The sequence below is a fragment of the Papio anubis genome, chromosome 4, assembly GCF_008728515.1.
Source record: "Papio anubis isolate 15944 chromosome 4, Panubis1.0, whole genome shotgun sequence".
Taxonomy (NCBI): Eukaryota; Metazoa; Chordata; class Mammalia; order Primates; family Cercopithecidae; genus Papio; species Papio anubis.
The window spans coordinates 174903577-174922878 of NC_044979.1; the positions used below are offsets into that span (position 1 = coordinate 174903577).

At 48.3% G+C, this 19302-nt stretch overlaps 1 protein-coding gene across 2 annotated transcripts; it reads left to right on the forward strand.

The window, feature by feature from the left end:
• Window positions 1-968: 968 nt before the first annotated feature.
• On the forward strand, window positions 969-18304 carry GET1 (guided entry of tail-anchored proteins factor 1). 2 transcript variants are annotated; one of them, XM_009202242.3, is made up of 5 exons: window positions 969-1182; window positions 10757-10922; window positions 12145-12212; window positions 13544-13658; window positions 17265-18304. In XM_009202242.3, the coding sequence occupies exons 1-5, from the start codon at window positions 1081-1083 to the stop codon at window positions 17336-17338; spliced, it is 525 nt and encodes a 174-aa protein (XP_009200506.1). In that variant the 5' UTR covers window positions 969-1080; the 3' UTR covers window positions 17339-18304. The 2 variants fall into 2 exon arrangements, with proteins under 2 accessions (XP_009200506.1, NP_001162466.1); NM_001168995.1 differs by lacking the exon at window positions 969-1182 and having other exon boundaries at window positions 17265-17338.
• The last annotated feature ends 998 nt before the right edge of the window (window positions 18305-19302 follow it).

The following is a 19302-nucleotide window of genomic DNA, read 5'->3' on the forward strand; positions in this document are numbered from 1 at the left end:
GTGCTGGGATTACAGGCATGAGCCAGTGTACCCGCAATCTTGCATCATTTTGATTAGGAATTAGTCCTCAGAAACCAGCCATGGCAGCGTGGCAGAAGAGACAGCTGAACATGTCTTGTTTTATCCACTATGCATACTTTTTTTTTTTTTGAGACGGAGTCCCGCTCTGTCGCCGGAGCTGGAGTGCTAGTGGCAAGATCTTGGCTCACTGCAACCTCCGCCTCCCGGGTTCAAGCGATTCTCCTGCCTCAGCCTTCCGAGTATCTGGGACTACAGGCGCGCGCCACCACGCCCAGCTAATTTTTGTATCATAGAGACGGGGTTTCACCATGTTGGTCAGGCTGGTTTCGATCTCTTGACCTCGTGACCCGCCCGCCTCGGCCTCCCAAAGTGCTGGAATTACTGGCGTGAGCCACCGCGCCTTGCCCACTATGCATACATTTGATTTGGGATTCTTTTGCGGCAAAACCTGATCTTCACCTAGATTCAGGTTACTTTATTAACTATTACTAATGATTGTGAACAGTGCAGTCTAATAAACTTATTTTTACAGGTATGCAATTGTGTAAATTGGTTAGACTTACTACAGTGTTTAGCTCTGGAACGAAAACGTAAGGCATTTTCCACATAACTGCTTGGAACACGACAGCTACCTGCTACTATAATTACGGTAGTTTTTTATTTATGGAAGAGTTTACCTTAAACTTATCTAGAATTAAAAGTTAAAGAAAGTACTAATTATGACAAAAGCAGGGAGTCGTTAGCACTTGAAACCAGAGTTTGGTACTACAAGGTTTTCAATTTTAAAAAGAAGGAGAAAAAGAAACACGGACGTCAGAAAAACTGGTTCAGTAGGAGTGGGGGCGGGTGCGAGAAGGCTACGGAATCCCCGAAGGCCCAGGAGGAACCTGGAACATAACTGCTCCAACTGGAGCGGGTGGTAAAAACGGCCCCGCCTCCTGCGAGGGCGACGCAGTGCGCAGGCGCGCTGGGCTTCACCCGCGCAGGCGCAGTCGCCTCTGCTGGCGTGGTCCCCATGGAGCTGCCGTAGCGGACCCACCACAGCCAGGAGTATTCGGGATGAGCTCAGCCGCGGCCGACCACTGGGCGTGGTTGCTGGTGCTCAGCTTCGTGTTTGGGTGCAATGTTCTTAGGATCCTCCTCCCGTCCTTCTCATCCTTCGTAAGTGGCTGCCTGGCCTCCCAAGGGCCGGTGGGGATGCCGCCCCAGTCCCCTGGCGGGTCTGGGAGTAGGTACAGGGGTCTCAACTGGGCGACTGAAGGCCAGGTTCAGCCCGTAGTCGTCTTGGTTGGTCTGTAAGCTTTTTTGAGATAGTTGGTAGCGTCTAAAAGGTGCGACGCTTTACCCCAGAATCAGACTTTCTGGGTTCTAGGGTGGTGCGGGGAGAAACATCCGGCAACCCTGGGCCACGCTTTCACGGGGCAGGAATCTTCTCGCTGTGGGTGGCGGCGGCGAACCTCACATTGGGAGTTCCTGGTGCCCCGCTGCCAGCCTCACCCGTTTCCATTAATCCTGGTCCCTAGAGGCATTTGAGCAGCCCTCACCCAGGGTTTTCCCAGAGGCCTGGCGGGCGAAGTCAGCTGTTCCAGGTCCCGGAAAGATGGATCCTAGCGTCCAGGAGCGCACATTCTTGGGATGGGTAGGGTGGGAGACAGGTGCAGAGAGAATCTCAGTACAGCGTGATGCCTTCAATATCCAAGGGAGCAACCAGCTTGGGGAGCACTCTTTCTGCCAGGTAGTGAGTACATTACCTCCCTGTCACGGCTGCTGGGAGAGGCGAGTATTATCCCATCCTCCTTTACCTCCCGGAGGAGTCTGGCTCAGAGAATTTAGTAGTGGCGCTAAGTCATCCCCCTAGTGACTGGAGGTGGAGATTTGATTGCCTGTTGGAGCAGGGATAGGGATAGGGATTTGGTGGCAAATTGAACAGGGCGTGGTGGGGTGTGGTCATGGGAGGTGGGGGTACTTTGGGAACTGTCCCCGGGAATGAGCGCCCTCTGTATGCCCACAGCAGGAATGAGGAGCTGTTGGGCACAGACGGAGACCTCAAAGATTGGGCGCATGCGTTGTAGCATTGTCTTGGAAAACAGTTCTTGCTTTTCTCTCCTAAGATAAATTGGTAATAGTGGAGTGTATTTTATTCCACCAGTATTCACTGAGTGTCTGTTTTGTGCAAAACTCTATTCTTACTCTCTCCGTTGTCCTACTGTCTGCATTGTCCTGGAGATACAGGGAATTCTCTTTTAACCCCTGAGTCTCCTTCAGAATCTTTCCTGATGCTATCCAGTCTTTTTAAGATGATGTCTCAGGTCCTTAGCATTGCATAAAAGACTCCTGATGAGCTGGCCCATGCTCATCTTCTTATTTTTAATTGTAAAATCTACATAATATGAAATTTATCATCTTTATCATTTTTAGGTGTACAGTTCAGTGGCATTAAGTACATTCACATTTTTGTGCAACCGTTATCCCAGAACTTTATTACTATTTTTTTAAGACAGGGTCTGGCTCTGTGCAGTGGCACAATCTCAGCTCATTGCAACCTCTGCCTCTCAGATTCAAGGGATCCTCCCATCTCAGCCTCCCAAGTAGCTGGGACCACAGGCATGCACCACCATGCCCAGCTATTTTTTTGTATTTTTTGTAGAGACAGACCTTTGCCATGTTGGCCAGGCTGGTCTCAAACTCCAGACCTCAAGCCATCCGCCCACCTTCGCCTCCCAAAGTGCTGGGATTACAGGTGTGAACCACTGCACCTGGCCCCGCTCCCAGAACTTTTTCTTTTTTCTTTTTTGGAACAGAGTCTCAGTCTGTTGCCTATGCTGGAGTGCAGTGGCCTGATCTTGGCTCACTGCAGCCTCGGCCTTCCAGGTTCAAGCGATTCGCCTGCCTCAGCCTCCCAAGTAGCTGTGATTACAGGCATCTGCCACCATGCCTGGCTAATTTTTGTATTTTTAGTAGAGATGGGGTCTCACTATGTTGCCCAGGCTAGTCTCAAACTCCTGACCTCAAGTCATCTTCCCTCCTTGGCCTCCCAAAGTGCTAGTATTACAGGCATGTGCCACCATGCCCGGCCCCATATCACAACCTTTTTATCTCCTCTGACTGAAACTCTCGCACCCGTTAAACAACTCTCCATTCCTGCCTCTCCCTGGCAACCTCCATTGTACTTTCTGTCTCTGTGAATTTGACTACTCTTGGGACCTATGTCATATAAGTGGAATCAGACAGTATTTTTCCTTTTGTGACTGGCTGCTTTTCACTCAGCATAATATCCTTAAGGTTCATCCATGTTGTAGCATGAGTTGGGATTTCCTTCCCTTTTAAGGCTGAATAGTATCCCATTATATGTATAGGCCACATTTTGTTTATTCATCCATCTGTCTATGGACACTTGGGTTGTTTCTACCTTTTGACTATTGTAGATAATGCTAAAATGTTTACAGATACCTCTTTGAGTCTCTGCTTTCAGTTTTTCTGGACATATACCCAGAAGTGGAATTCCTGGATCTATGGTAATTCTATGTTGAATGTTTTTGAGAAACCACCATGCTGTTTTCCATAGCAGCCACACCATTCCCACCAGCAATGCAGAAGGGTTCCAGTTGCTCCACATCCTTCAACACGTATTTTGTTTTCTTATTTATTTATTATTATTATTTTTATTTTTATTTTTTTATTTTTGAGACGGAGTCTCGCTCTGTCGCCCAGGCTGGAGTGCAGTGGCCGGATCTCAGCTCACTGCAAGCTCCGCCTCCCAGGTTCACGCCATTCTCCTGCCTCAGCCTCCCGAGTAGCTGGGACTACAGGCGCCCGCCACCTCGCCCGGCTAGTTTTTTGTAGTTTTAGTAGAGACGGGGTTTCACTGTGTTCACCAGGATGGTCTCGATCTCCTGACCTCGTGATCCACCCGTCTCGGCCTCCCAAAGTGCTGGGATTACAGGCTTGAGCCACCGCGCCCGGCCTATTATTTTTATTTTTATTTATTATTTTTATTTTATTTATTTTTTTGAGATGGAGTCTTGCTCTTGTCACCCAGGCTGGAGTGCAATGGTGCAATCTCGGCTCAGTGCAGCCTCTGCCCCTCGGGTTCAAGAGATTCTCCTGCCTCAGCTTCCCAAGTAGCTGGGATTATAGGTGCCCGCCACCATGCCTGGCTAATTTTTGTATTTTTAGTAGAGATGAGGGTTCACCATGTTGGCCAGGCTGGTCTTGAACTCCTGACCTCCAGTGATCCACCCGCTTTGGCCTCCCAAAGTGCTGGGATTACAGGCCTGAGCCACCGTACCCAGCTTATTTTTATTTTTTTGAGAGGGAGTCTCTCTGTCACCCAGGCTGGAGTGCAGTGGCTCAATCTTGGCTCACCTCCGCCTCCTGGGTTCAAGCAATTCTTCTGTCTCAGCCTTCCAAGTAGCTGGGATTACAGGTGCATGCCACCATGCCGGGCTAATTTTTTAGTAGAGACGGGGTTTTGCCATGTTGGCCAGGCCGGTCTCGAACTCCTGACCTCAGGTGATCCACCCACCTTGGTCGGTCTCCCAAAGTGCTGGTGTTACAGGCCTGAGCCACCACACCCAGCCTTTTTTTAAAAAAAAATACTAATTATCCTAATGGACAGAAGGTGGTATCTCATTTAGTTTTGATTTGCATTTTCCTAATAATTAGTGATGTTGAGTATCTTTTCAGATGCTTATGGCCGTCTGTTTATCTTTGGAGACATGTCTAGTCAAATCTTTTGCCCCCTTTTAAAATTCAGTTGTTTTTTGTTGTTGAGTTAGTTCCTTTTGGTTGTTATTAGACAATTTTTTTTTTTTTTGAGACAAGAGTTTCGCTCTGTTGCCCAAGCCGGAGTGCAATGGTGCTGTCTCGGCTCACTGCAACCTCTGCCTTCTGGGTTCAAGGGATTCTCCTGTCTTAGCCTCCCAAGTAGCTGGGATTACATGCATGCGCCACCACGCCCAGCTAATTTTTGTGTTTTTTTTTTTTTTTTTTTAGCAGAGAGGGGGTTTCACTATGTTGGCCAGGCTGATCTTGAACTCCTGACCTCAGGTGATCCACCTGCCTCAGCCTCTCAAAGTGCTGGGATTACAGCCGTGAGCCACCACACCTGGCCGACAATTTTTTTTTTTTTTTTTTTTTAAACTTTTAAGTTCAGGGATACGTGTGCAGGTTTGTTATATAGGTAAACTTGTGTCATGGGAGTTTGTTGTAGAGATTATTTCGTCACCCAGTTATTAAGCCTAGCACTCATTAATTAATTTTCCTGATCGTCTCCCTCCCACCCCCCTCCCTCTGAAATAAAAAAAATTGTTTTTAGAGGCCGGGTCTTGCTCTGTGACTCAGGACCTGTGTCCACTCTTGTGCTGCCTCCTACAACAACCTTATGGCCTCTCTAACCTCAACCCAGTTAGCTTTCTTAAACCCATTTCCCTTTGATTGTAACATTTGTTGTTAGCCAGGTTCAGAAGGATAACATAATTATTATCCCAGCAGAGTACACCCACCCTGTAATTGGTAATAGAGATGTTTGGCCTGGTCACTGGGTTTGTGGTGACGGTCTGTGAGAAGCTGTAAGGAACGCGCTGGTCTTGAGTAGGGTCAAATGCTGCTCCTTCACCATCATCAGAGGCTACTTCATCACAGCCTCTGATTTGAGGATTCAAGTGGGAAAGACTCATGACAAGCAGCAGAAAGTCGAATTGGGAAAACAGTGCCCTCTGGGATGGGGCCACGCTCAGGTACTTAAATCATAACCTCCCTTGGGATGTTTCTGAAGCAGAAGTTGGGGAGGCAGCGCCTTGATCTCATCACTCAGTCTAGGCTGCACTGGTTCCCCCCTCCCCCCGCCGCGCCCCCAGCTCCCTGCCCCACGTGAGGCCTTAGGAGGTCTGAAGTATCAGAAGTCCTTGGGCCAGTTAAGACTAGTAAGGTCCTGGGAGGCGATCTCAGCTGCCCGCTGCGGTGGGGGTGGGATGCCTGGTAAGGACACCAAGTCTCTGGCGTTGGCGTGGTTGGAATTTTCCCGGGGATCTCTACCTCCTCTTCAAGCTGGTCACAGACGCATAGTTCATTCAGTAGGTGGTCCGGGACTTTATTCAGCTATAGGAGGGCAACAAAGACGCCTTTGATGAGCGCCGGCTCTGCAGCTCTACAGGTGCAGGGGAGGTGCACTGTGTAGGTACCCCAGGACTGGCGCGGGCTGTGGGTCTATGCGAACGACACGACTGTGCAGGCGTCCCAGGAGTGGCGCAGGGTCAGAGTCCATGCAAGCCGCACGCACTGCGCAGGTGCCCCAGTACTGGCACGGGCTCAAGAGTCCATGCAAACCGCACGCACTGCGCAGGTGCTCCAGGAGTGGCGCAGGCTCAGTCTATGCAAACCGCATGCACTGCGCAGGCGTCCCAGGACCGGCACTGGCTCAGGGTCCCTGCGAGCTGCACGCACTGCGCAGGCGCCCCAGGACGGGTGTGGGCTGAGGGGCCACAGGAGCCACACGCACTGCGCAGGCGCCAGGAGGCCCTTCCTTGCAACCCTAGCTTTGCAGATAAAGGACGCTGCGCGGGTTGCCTTCTGGGCTCACCGGCCGATTGCCCTTTCAGATTCAGCATTTTCTAAATTATCTTTCAGTTTCTGCTGTAAAGAGTGGCCACCTCCTTTTCCCTCTAGGGGACTGAAGCCAGAGGAGAATGTTGCAGGGTTTGCCTCTGTGGTCATCTTCTTAGAGCACCGCCCCCCCTCGCGCCCCCACACCCTTTTCCTCAGCCGTTGCTTAGTGAGTCCCTGCCATGGACCAGGCTTGGAGATGGTCCTCAAGTATTAGTTTAGGGGGACGACGCTGCCCTTCACAGGACCTGCCCCAGAGTCCTATGACGCAGAAGCGCGCTGGTGAAGTGCGCATGTGCGGGCAGGGCCTCCAGTGGGACTCTCGTGGGGGCCGCAGCCAAGGACTGGAGCTGGCGGCCTGGAGAGCTGCTGGTTTCTCGGCCCTGGCCGGCGGGTCCTGGCCGAGAGTGGCATCTGGGGCTGTTCAGGGTCTGGAGCTTCCTGAGTTGGAGGACTCTGTCCTCTGTGTTCAGGGACTCAGGGTGACCTGAGTTGGTGGTTCCTGGGTTTGCCTGCTCTACTGCTGGCAGGCACGAGCACGGGCTGTGCACGTTGTCATGGCATCAGTTATTTACTTTTGTTCTAAAAATTAATATTTGCATTATTACATTTAGATTCATATCTTATTAAATCTTATACTGCATAATTCTAGAACATTTTAACACTTATATGTGGGTCTTGGATTAACATTGATGCATATTTGCAAATTTATGCTTTAAAACATTTTTATTTTAGAGACAGGGTCTCACTCTGTTGCCCAGGCAGTAGTGTGGTGGTGCCATCATAACTCACAGCAGCCTCAACCTTTCGGGCTCCAGCGATCCCTCCCTCCCCGCCTCAGCCTCCCAAGTAGCTGGGGGCACAGGCACCCAAAGCTGCGCCACCACGCCTGGCTAATTTTTAATTTTTTTTTGTAGAGATTGGGTCTTGCCATGTTGCCCCGCCTGGTCTCGAACTCCTGGGCTCAAACGATCTTCCTGCCTCAGTCTCCCGAGGTGCTGGGATTACAGGGTTAACCACCGCGCCTGGCTCAGACAATTTCTATTGTGCTTATACATGTAATAGATGTAATTTTTTTTTCAAGCACCAGTTGTTTTTGTTAACCTTACAAAGCTGCCTTCAGTTTTCCTCAAGTTCACTCTTCTGCCTTCACTCACCTCCCATTCCTGAGTTAATTGTTTTGTGTACTCCCTCTCAGGTGACTGGCCGGACTCGGCTTCCCAGCTCTAACTGGAGAGTTGTCCCTACTGTGCGGCAGGCAGAGGAGACCTGTGAGCTGGGAGGGGGAGAGGGAATCTCATTTATTGTGTGCTTACTGTGTGTCAGGCACACTTTAGATACACTATAACATTTCATGTTTATTAGTCTGTTTTAAAAATTTCGAAACAAACACAAATGTGCAGAAAAGTTACGCATACAGTCAATACCGAGAGCTGATTCTGTTTCCTGAACCATTTGGAGTTGTCAGTCTGAACCCCCTCATTCCCAGGTACTTTGGTATTCAATAGATTCTTGGGGGCCAGGCGCAGTGGCTCACGCCTTTAACCCCAGCACTTTGGGAGGCCGAGGCGGACGGATTGCTTGAACTCAAGAGTTCACTGGCAACATAGTGAAACCGCGTGTCTACTAAAACTAAAAATAAATTAGCCGAGCGCGGTGGTGCACGACTGTGGTCGCAGATACTCAGGAGGCTCAGGTGGGAGTATGGCTTGAGCCCAGGAAGTTGAGGTTGTAGTGAGCCGAGATCTAATGCAGGCATCAAGTACTTTACCACGATCTGATCCTCAGGCCCCATTCAGGTTCCCCACGTGTTGCGGTAACGTCCTTAACAGGGAAAGGACCCAGTTCGGAATCATGCGTTGTATTTCCCAGCCTCTAGCCTCCTTCTGTCTGGAGGAGTTTCCCGGTTTTCCCTTGACTTTCATGGCTGTCATTTGTGAGTATCAGAGGCCAGTGATTTCACAGAATGGACGTCCACTGGCATGTCTGATACTTGGCAGGGATATCTGAGAGGCAGTGCTGTGTTCTCATTGTATCTCATCCGCTGGTGTGGGACTGGGATTTGGGGATGTTCGCTGATCCCTTGGGGCAGGGGGCCGAGGCGCCTGTAAGGGATCTCTGGTCTTGGGGCACCCGCGCAGTCCCCGGACTAGGCCTTCCCGGCAGATCTGCGGGCGCCACCTGGCGGCCACTGCCGACTCCTCCCTTGCGCTCCAGCCACTCCTCCCCTCCCGGTGCCGTGGCCCGGGGCCGTTCCCTGGAGAGTAGACTACTGGGGCTGGTGCCGGGAACCGGGGCCTGCAGGGGGCGACGCAGGCGGGCCCCCAGGTCATGCGGGGCCCCTCTGCTCACAGGGACCAGCCAGGCCAACCTGGGGAGGGTGCCTCTTTGTTTATGTCTGTATTTCTCTGCCTGTCTGTGGAAACCACAGATCTCCAATTCTAAGCCAACACCACAAGATTCATTCTGCTTCTCTTGGAGACGCCTGCCTTCCTGCCTGCCTGCCTTCCTTCTTCCCTTCCTCCCTTCCTCCCTCCTTCCCTACCTTCCTTCACCAGGTTATGAAACTGGCTAATTTTTCATATTTTTTGTAGAGACAGAGTTTCACCGTGTTGCCAAGACTGGTCTCAAACTCCTGGGCTCAAGCGATTCACTTGCCTTGGCCTCCCAAAGTACTAGGATTATAGGCATGAGCTACTGCACCCGGCCTTTTTTCTTTTTTCTCTCTCTTTTTTTTTTGAGACAAGGTCTCACTCTGTTGTTCAGGCTGGAGTCCAATGGCATGATCTGAGCTCACTGCAGCCTTGAACTCCTGTACACAAGAGATCCTTCCATCCCGTCCTCCAGAGTGTTAGGGTTGCAGGCCGAGCCACCACGCCAGGCTGAGGCATTTTTCTAAGTGTCTTTGCTGAAAGTGAGAAGACTGGCTTACGTTATCCTCAATATGTTTATTTCTGTGATCACCCTTTTGTAATTAATCTCTGGTGTCCACCACCAACTGATACCCATGTGAATGCATGCCTCGCCCCACCTGGGCTCTGACACGGGCAGGTTTCCTTCTTGTCTTGTATGTCTGTCCCCCTCACCCTACAGACCCTGACTCCTGTGTCAGGCTGCCCTTTCTTGGGGACCCCTGTATCACCATGCCTGGCCCTGATGCCTCTTGCCAGGGTGCCATTCTGTGGGAAGGCCCTCTGCACTGAACTTGGGCACTGACACTGCCCTGGCCCTGCCTCACCGCTGTTGCCCTGCACCTGCACCTTGCTCTGCCCCGTCTAATCTAGGACTGAATTCTTCAGGCAGGGGAGAGGACCCACGTTCCCTGTCGCTGGAATAACAGCTCTGGTGATGAAACTGGTTTTCATTTCATAATTGCAATTTCAGTTATAGTGAAAGAGACAAAAATTTGTATTGGAGCAATTCATGGGCATCTCTGCAAAAGGAAAAATATAGTTTGAATAGCAATTTGAATATGAGGTTTTTTTTTTTTTTTTTTGGTGGTAGTTATAGAGAGCTGAAAAAGGCAGCAGAGGCTGGCTGTGTAGGTAGTAGGCAGCTTGGCCAGTTGGCAGAGGCAGGAGTAGGATGTTGGAGCAGGGTGTACTGGTTCTGCCTGGTCAGACCCATGCTGGAGTCGCCTCAAAGGCAGTGGCAGGGGAGTTCCCTCAAGGGGCTGCTCCAGACTGCCTGGAGATGGGGCCAGCTTGGATTCCAAAGAAAGAAGCACTAAACGCCAGGGTGATGAGTCCACAGCATTCACGAAGGGAACTTACAAGAGCTGTGGCAGTCCTGGGACAGCCAGTGAGAGAAAGGGACGTTTACCTAGGGCTGTCTGCCACCGGGGGGCTGGGGTTTGGAGTGTATATGGGAGTTTGAGGACTTTGTCATGGCGGGGCTAGTTTGTAGGTGTTTCTCAGCAGGATGAATCTTCCAGTGTTCTCCAGCAACAGCCTTCACTCTTTATTAGTCCTGAGAACGTTCACGGCCCCAGTTTGGGTTCAAGCGTGCAGGGAAACACACAATTGGCTGGGTCACAGAGTGGTCAGGGCATAGACAGAAAGTAGGGGGAGATTGGGGGATCCTCCTGTGGCCCGTGTTGGAAGATGCTGATCCCCGCTGTCCGCCCTGCCAGATGTCCAGGGTGCTGCAGAAGGACGCGGAGCAGGAGTCACAGATGAGAGCGGAGATCCAGGACATGAAGCAGGAGCTCTCCACGGTCAATATGATGGACGAGTTTGCCAGATACGCCAGGCTGGAAAGAAAGATCAACAAGATGACGGATAAGCTCAAAACCCACGGTACTGCATCCCTTGCAGCCTGAAGGCTTCGTGAGAGCTGATTTATAGAGAAGTCTGTATGTAAAGATTAGTAGAATACATACTTTGCTTCTTGGATGTTTTGAATATTGATGGAAACTTTTAAGTTATCTGGAGGAAACTCAGTAATAATTACTTTCTTCTTATTTGTTGGTGAACCTTTGCTTTCTAATCACAGAAACATCTAAGAATCCTCTCAGATTTTCCTCAGAGCCAACTCTTTATTGTAGGTTTTCATTTTTAAATTCATCACTTTTCTGAGAGAAGCCCAGAAAAGTTTCACAGTGGATTGTCAGAGGCTTTTGTTCCACTCTCTAGAAAAATGCCCAGCAGTGTCCTCTTCCGAGTGTCACCTCCCGGGTACAGTCTCCTGTGATGAAGAGCGCTTTCTCAGGGCAGCCTGTGTGCTGAGGAACCCTGTGCACAGTGTGTGCACAGTCAGAGAGCTGTCTCTGTGGCTAGGAAAACAGACAAAGGGGGCCTGTCCAGGCCCAGGACAAGCTGGATTCCCACCAGGGGTTCGTGTACTGTGCAGACTGGGAAATAGGGAGGAAAATTTAGTCCTGTTGGTAAGTGGTAATTCTGTTATACAAAGAATCTTTGATTTCATGAGTCATTTTAAGAGTTTTCAAAGGCCGGTGCAGTGGCTCAAGCCTGTAATCCCAGCACTTTGGGAGGCCGAGACGGGCGGATCACGAGGTCAGGAGATCGAGACCATCCTGGCTAACACAGTGAAACCCAATCTCTGCTGAAAAATACAAAAAAACTAGCCAGGCGAGGTGGTGGGCGCCTGTAGTCCCGACTACTCGGGAGGCTGAGGCGGGAGAATGGCATAAACCCGGGAGACGGAGCTTGCAGTGAGCTGAGATCCGGCCACTGCAGTCCAGCCTGGGCGACAGAGCGAGACTCTGTCTCAAAACAAAAACAAAAACAAAAAAAAGAGTTTTCAAAAAAAAGAGTTTTCAAAATTAAAGCTATTCAAATCTCAACCTGAATAGGATTCTATTTTAAATAATGGCATAATGAGATGGTGGGTGACTTAAAAATTCTATTTTACATTTTCTAATTATGTTGAATATGTTGAGTGATTGTTCCATTTATAATCAGAAAGTGTATTATACGGGAAAATAACATTTCTGTGTATTTGAATATGTTGTTAATTTTTTAGGACTGACATAATTGTTTATCCTGTTTTTCCTTTCAGTGAAAGCTCGGACAGCTCAATTAGCCAAGATAAAATGGGTGATAAGTGTCGCTTTCTATGTATTGCAGGTAAGTGTGCTAGAGCGCCAGCCGGGTCAGTGGAGTTGGTGGCCCTGAACTCCAGAGCGTTGCCTGTAGATCTAGGGCTGGGAGTCTGGGCTGTTCCACCTTCAGCTATCGTGTTGTGTGGCCCTGCCCACACGGAGCTCTAAACACTCTCGGTCTGTAAGTCAGACTAAAAGGAAGCCTTTCTCTTGAGGAGAGTTGTTACAGTTTGGGACTTTTTGGCAGATGAACTGTGAAGGAAGTTCTCGGAGAGCTTCCACCACGCCTTCATCCCCTTGTGGTTTGAACGGCCAGGTGGGATGAAGTGAGAAGCTTATAGAAGACGTTGGTTTTTTCTGAGATCTTCAGTAATTTGGCTCTTGTTACCTGGTATACTTCATGGGCACTCTCCACCCTCCAGGTAGAGAACCAGCTTTTCTCACTGAAATTGGCTTCTAGCCTTCCTGCCTGGGGCTTAACCCACGGAGCCTCTCCTGGAGCTGTTGCTGGGCTCTGCTCTGCCCCGAGAGTACAGTTGTGCTACCCAGACACCTTTAGCAGCTGCCGTAAATATCCGAGTTGCAGTACTGTGTGATCTAGTACCAAGGCAAAGCATTCAAGCTCACCCTGCAAAAAGCTTAGTTTGGGGTGGGTAGATTTAAGGAAATTGATCCTGAGGCACTGCCATTTGCTAAGAGGTAAATTTCCTGCAGATAAAGGAGTTAGGCCAGCAACCCTCTTTCATGTCTCCTCTTCTGAGTGGCCTATTCAAGCCAGGAAGGGGACAGATGACAGTCGAAGGAATGCTGCAAGGGGATGGAGGGAAATAAAGCATCCCCCACCATTGAAACTTACACAGGGCTCACCTCTGTGTGCCTTGCTAACACTGGTGCACTTGGGAGAATTCCCTGTTTTTTCAAGGATGGCTTTCATCACTAATAAGGTGTGTTTAGTGTACAGTCTGGCTACCCAAAGCAGATACTCAGTGAGAAAAGCACACCCGTGTTATGGGAGACTTTGGTTAGTTGATCAGCTAATTCAAATTATGTGTAGATTGTATTTATCCTAAAACAGGGAAATGCCAGTTCACAGAGGAAGGCTCGCCTACTTGTTGACAGTGTTCCGGACATGCTGCTGAGCTCCTCTTTAATTAGACTTTCTAATTCAGGGTTTCACCAGGGGACATTAGTGGCCGTGTGTGCTCATCTGTTGTCTGTGGGGACTGGGTTCCTAGGCTTGAGGTGCTCAGTCTGGAGAGTTTTCCTGGGTTTGTTTTTGCATTTCCCTGTGCTCCCTTCTGTGCGGTGGGTCGTGTGACCGGCAGGCTGTGCCACTCACCACAGGTGTCTTTCCAGGCTGCGCTGATGATCTCACTCATTTGGAAGTATTATTCTGTCCCTGTGGCTGTTGTGCCGAGTAAATGGATAACCCCTCTAGACCGCCTGGTAGCCTTTCCTACTAGAGTAGCAGGTAAGAATTTTCTGGAAGATATAGTGGAAGAGTATGGATAGGCTTGTGTAGAGGTGTGTGGTAGAAGATTAAGTTAGCCTGACATCCTCCTCACTGTCCATTTAGTGAGCAGGTTTGGTGAGGCTTGCCATGAAGAAACTGTGGTCTAGAAAAGTTACTTCACTTGTCTAGTGTCACCAAAATGTTAAGGAGCAAAGCTAGAATTCAGTCCTAGGTCTGTTTCCGGGACCCATGCCCAGTGCGTCAAGTCTGATACCCCATTGAAACACTAGCTGTAGGTCCACAGTTCTGTCTCTTTTCAGTCCCCATTGTGGTTGGCCTCTCTGTAGCACTTGATGCTCTTGGCTATTCTTTTATTATTTTTTTTTGAGACAGAGTCTTACTCCGTCACCCAGGCTGGAGTACAGTGGTGCGATCTTGGCTCGCTGCTACCTCTGCCTCCCAGGTTCAAGCAATTCTTATGTCTCAGCCTCCCATCTAGCTGAAATTACAGGCGTGCACCACCATGCCCAGCTAATTTTCATATTTTTTAGTAGAAACAAGGTTTCACCATGTTGGCCAGGCTGGTCTCAAACTCCTGACCTTAAGTGATCCTCACGCTTTGGCCTCCCAAAGTACTGAGATAACAGGCATGAACCACTGTGCCCGATCACGTTCTTTTATTTTTGAAGATAATTTTTTTGGATATTAAAAGTAGTACATGTCACTATAGAATGATTAGAAATAGCCGGGCGCGGTGGCTCAAGCCTGTAATCCCAGCACTTTGGGAGGCCGAGACGGGCGGATCATGAGGTCAGGAGATCGAGACCATCCTGGCTAACATGGTGAAACCCCGTCTCTACTAAAAATACAAAAAACTAGCCGGGCGAGGTGGCAGGTGCCTGTAGTCCCAGCTACTCGGGAGGCTGAGGCAGGAGAATGGCGTAAACCCGGGAGGCGGAGCTTGCAGTGAGCTGAGATCCGTCCACTGCACTCCAGCCTGGGCGACAGAGCGAGACTCCGTCTCAAAAAAAAAAAAAAAAAAAGAATGATTAGAAATATAGTGATTAATTGCAAACCCCAGCTGGGTTCACTGGCTTACACCTGTAATCCTAGCACTTTGGGAGGCCAAGGTGGGCGGATTGCCTGAGCCAGGAGTTTGAGACCAGCCTGGGCAACATGGTGAAACCCTGTCTCTGCTAAAATACAAAAAATTAGCTGGGCGTGGTGGTGCGTGCCTATAATCCCAGCTACTTGGGAGGCTGAGGTGTGTGAATCACTTGAATCCGAGAGGGGGAGGTTGCAGTGAGCTGAGATCATGCCACTGTACCCCAACCTGGGTGACAGAGTGAGACTCTGTCTCAAAACAAAATAAAATAAAATAAAATAAATAAAAAATAAGATTCCTATTAGCTTTTAATGCTGTGATATATTTTTCTTTGTCTTTTTTTTCCCATTTATTTTGATAGAGTTAAGGTCACCTGGCACATAACATTTTGTACCTCCTTTTTACTTTATAGTGTAAGCCTATTCCCACGTCTTAGTTTTTAGGGCTAAGTGAAATACTATAAACTGGGTAGCTCATAAACAACAGAAATGTATTTCTCACTGTCCCGGAGGCTGGGGAGTCCAAGATCGAGGTGCCGGCAGATTTGATGTCTGATGATGGCCCATTTTCCTGTTCATGGATAATGTCTTCTCACTGTGTCCTTGCATGGTGGAAGGACGAGCTCCCTTAGGCCTCTTTTGTAAGTGCACTAATCCCATTCACAAGGACTCTGCCTTTGTGACTTAATCACCTCCCAGAAGGCCCCAACTCTTAATGCCATCACTGTGGGGGGTAACATATTAACAGATGAATTTTAGGGGGATACAAACATGCAGACCATAGCACCATATCAGTAAATTTCTTTTCTTTTCTTTTCTTTTTTTTTTTTTTGAGGCAGGGTCTTGCTGTGTTGCCCAGGTTGGCAGTGGCACCCTCCTAGCTCACTACAGCCTCGAACTCCTTGGCTCAAGTGATCCTCCCACCTTAGTCTCCTGAGTAGTTAGGGTCACAGTTGCACACCACCATGCCCAGCTAATTAAAAAAAAAGTTTTTTATAGAGATGGGGTCTTGCTTTGTTGCTTAGGTTGGTCCCAAACTCCTGGCATCAAGCAATCCTCCCTGCTCAGCTTCTCAGAGTGCGGGGATTATAGGCGTGAGTCACCTTGCCCGGCACATTTCTTCATTAAGGAATTTGCAGTAGCTGTTCTTCATTTAGATATGTCATCTGCAAATTTTCCTGAGGAAGGATATTTATTTGGGTCCTGATTTTTTGCTGTTAAAGATAATGCTGCAGCACACATCCTTGCTGGTCTTTGGTTGTGATTTGTGGTTATGCTAGAGGTGAATACTGTATCAAAAGGAATGACTATTTCTTTTTTTTTTTTTTTTAAAGACAGAGTCTCACTCTGTTGCCCAGGCTGGAGTGCAGTGGCGTGATCTCGGCTCACTGCAACCTCCGCCTCCCAGGTTTCAAGTGGTTCTCCTGCCTCAGCCTCCCCGGTAGCTGGGATTACAGGTGCCCACCACCACGCCTGACTAATTTTTGTAGTTTTAGTAGAGACAAGGTTTCACCATGTTGGCCACGCTGGTCTTGAACTCCTGACCTCAGGTGATTCACCCGCCTTATCCTCCCAAAGTGCTGGGATTACAGGCGTGAGCCACTGTCCCTGGCTGGGAATGTCTGTTTCAAAGACTCCCAATTTAGCTACCACTCCTGTCCCGTTCTCCACCCTTTCCTTCCCCTCTCCTTTGTTTGACACAGCTGGCCTAGGCCAGGAGCTCTGCGCTGCGGGCCAGAGAAGCATCCAGCCACCCTTCCATGCCTCCAGCGGGGCCATGGGCTACTCTTGCAGCCTGTCCTCCTGGACAGGGGGATATGTGTGCCTCTCCATTATTGGTGGGGCAAGAAAGGCATAGGTAGACATTGCTTTGTTTATAATGCTTTCTGAGAAAGGAAAAGTTAATCTTACAGGTTTGGTTTTGGAATCTATTAATATCATAAGTAGTAACGCACATCTCTCTGGCAGGAAAGGGAAGTTCAGCCCAGGGTCCACTGTTCACTGCGATTCCTGCTTAGTAAAGAATGCAGCCCTGTGACTCTGTAGAAAGTGACAAATTCGGGCTGGGCACGGTGGCTCATGCCTGTAATCCCAGCACTTTGGGAGGCGGGCGGATCATCTGAGGTCAGGAGTTTGAGACCAGCCTGACCCACATGGTGAAACCCTGTCTCTACTAAAAACACAAAATTAACCGAGTGTGGTGGCGCACACCTGTAATCCCAGCTACTCGGGAGGCTGAGGCAGGAGAATCACTTGAGCCCGGGAGGCAGAGGTGCAGTGAGCTGAGATCGCACCATTGCACTCCAGCCTGAGGGAGAAAGCGAGACTCTGTCTCAAAAAAAAAATAAAATAAAATAAAGAAAGTGACAAATTTGAACCTATGAAACATAAACTTCGCCTCAGCCTAGCACTGCTCAAAAAGAGTGGAAATACTGTCTTTGCTGTGAGTTAAGGACAGCAGAGACAGATGTGGGCAGCACTGCTGGGGCGCTCTCTCATGGTGAATTTCTTTGTTTTCAGGTGGTGTTGGAATTACCTGTTGGATTTTAGTCTGTAACAAAGTTGTGGCTATTGTGCTTCATCCATTCAGCTGAATAGGAAGATGGATACAGCTATGAAACTTTTAAAAATGGATTTTCTCTTATTAGGTTAAAAATCTGATTTACACTGTTTTGTTTTTTAAGAAACAAATGTGCACAGTTTCGATTTTGTTGTTGTTGTTGTTGAATATGTTTGTTCTTGGACTTTATGAGAGATTCTTGTAAGAATCATGATTTTCTACACCTGTCATTGAGTCAAGAAAGTCCAGTTTATGACACGTGTGTACAGTGAACACCGTCCTAGATCTGTACGAAATGTGAAATGTTTAGGGACATCTCCGTGCCGTCACTTGTGATTTGCCCTCTTGTGTATTTTGGTCATATTGCCAGCTGGAAAGTCAAAATTTTCTAACAACTTTAAGTTCTTTGAAGACTTAGTGCTGTTTTTAATCCAGTTTAGAAAGTAACTTAATTTTAATACCACTACTAAGAATTCAAAAAGTTCTTTAATCACATTCAATACAACTAAAAGAACAACACTAATTGGCATTACTGGTGCTTTTTCTTCCTTGGTTTAAAATGTCATTTGTTGAGGAAGCATTGTGTAGTATTATCTACTTACTTGAGGCTGTTAATTTTTCATTACAGTGTTTTGTAAATGTATCCACAAGACCATAATGCATTGTTTTGTGCTCAAATTGTGTTTTGTATTTAAGGCATTTTGAATGAAGTGTATTTTATAAGCATTTAATATTTATGCTCTTTAGAATGGAACACAGAAAACAAACCTTATAAGGCCTGATTAAATTAATCGGAACCAATAATCTGTGTGGCCGACAAAATCTAATTCTGCTAAATGTTTCTTCAAACACTTTTTTCTAATTAAAATCTTTGCAAGTGCTTGTGTAACTTCCTGCCTTACAGCTGCTTGTTTGCTGTGAGCCACCCGCAACTGACAAGCGGCTGTTAAGTGAGTAACCCTATCACAGTAAAGCTGAATTCTCCCACTCGTTTCTGCAAGTTCGTATTTGTATTCTTTTGTTTCCTAATCTAATAAGTAGCTTGTCGTTCTTTTAGCTGATTGGACTATGAAAAGACAAAGTGCTGTGGTCCTTTCGTTTATTGTCATGCTGAAGACCACCAGAGCGGCTTTTGGGTTCCACTTACTCAAACACACATGCACTGCAGGCTTACCCAGCACCAAGTCTACTTAGCTTTAAGAAAGTGCTCCGTAGACACTATCTTCTTCACAAATTGAGGGTTTGTGGCCACCCTGCATCGACCAAGTCTGTCAGTGCCGTTTATCCACAGCATGTGCCCACTTTGTGTCTCTGTGTCACGTTTTGGGGGTTCTCACGACATTTCATATTTTTTCATTATTACATGTTATGGTGGTCTGTGACCAGTGATCTTTGATGTTACTATGGTAATTGTTTTGGGGCATCAACAATTACACCCGTACGAGGCAGCAGATTTAATGTATAAATGTGTGGGTTCTGACTGCTCCACTGACTTGGCCATTCCCGTCTCTCCCCGCTCCCCAGGGCTCCCTATTCCTTAAGACACAAAAATGTTGAAAGTAGGGCAACATTGGCCCCTAATTTCAATAATAATGGTGGCTTCTAACCGTTCAAGTGAAAGAAGAGTTGCGTGTCTTTCGTGCTAGCTTTTCTTTTAATTAATTTGAGATGGAATCTTGCTCTGTTGCCCAGGCTGGAGTGCAGTGGCGTGATCTCGGCTCACAGCAACCCCCGCCTCCTGGGTTTAAGCGATTTTCCTGCCTCAGCCTCCTGAGTACCTGGGATTACAGGCATGCAGCACCACGCCTGGCTCATACTTGTATTTTTAGTAAGAGACGGGGTTTCACTATGTTGGCCAGGTTGGTCTCGAACTCCTGGCCTCAAGTGATCTGCCTGCCTCAGCCTCCCAAAGTGTTGGGATTACAGGCTTGAGCCACCTGTAAAGAATCTGAGTTCTTTACTTACAATTTTTTAGTTCACTGAGCTGGAGACCCCAGG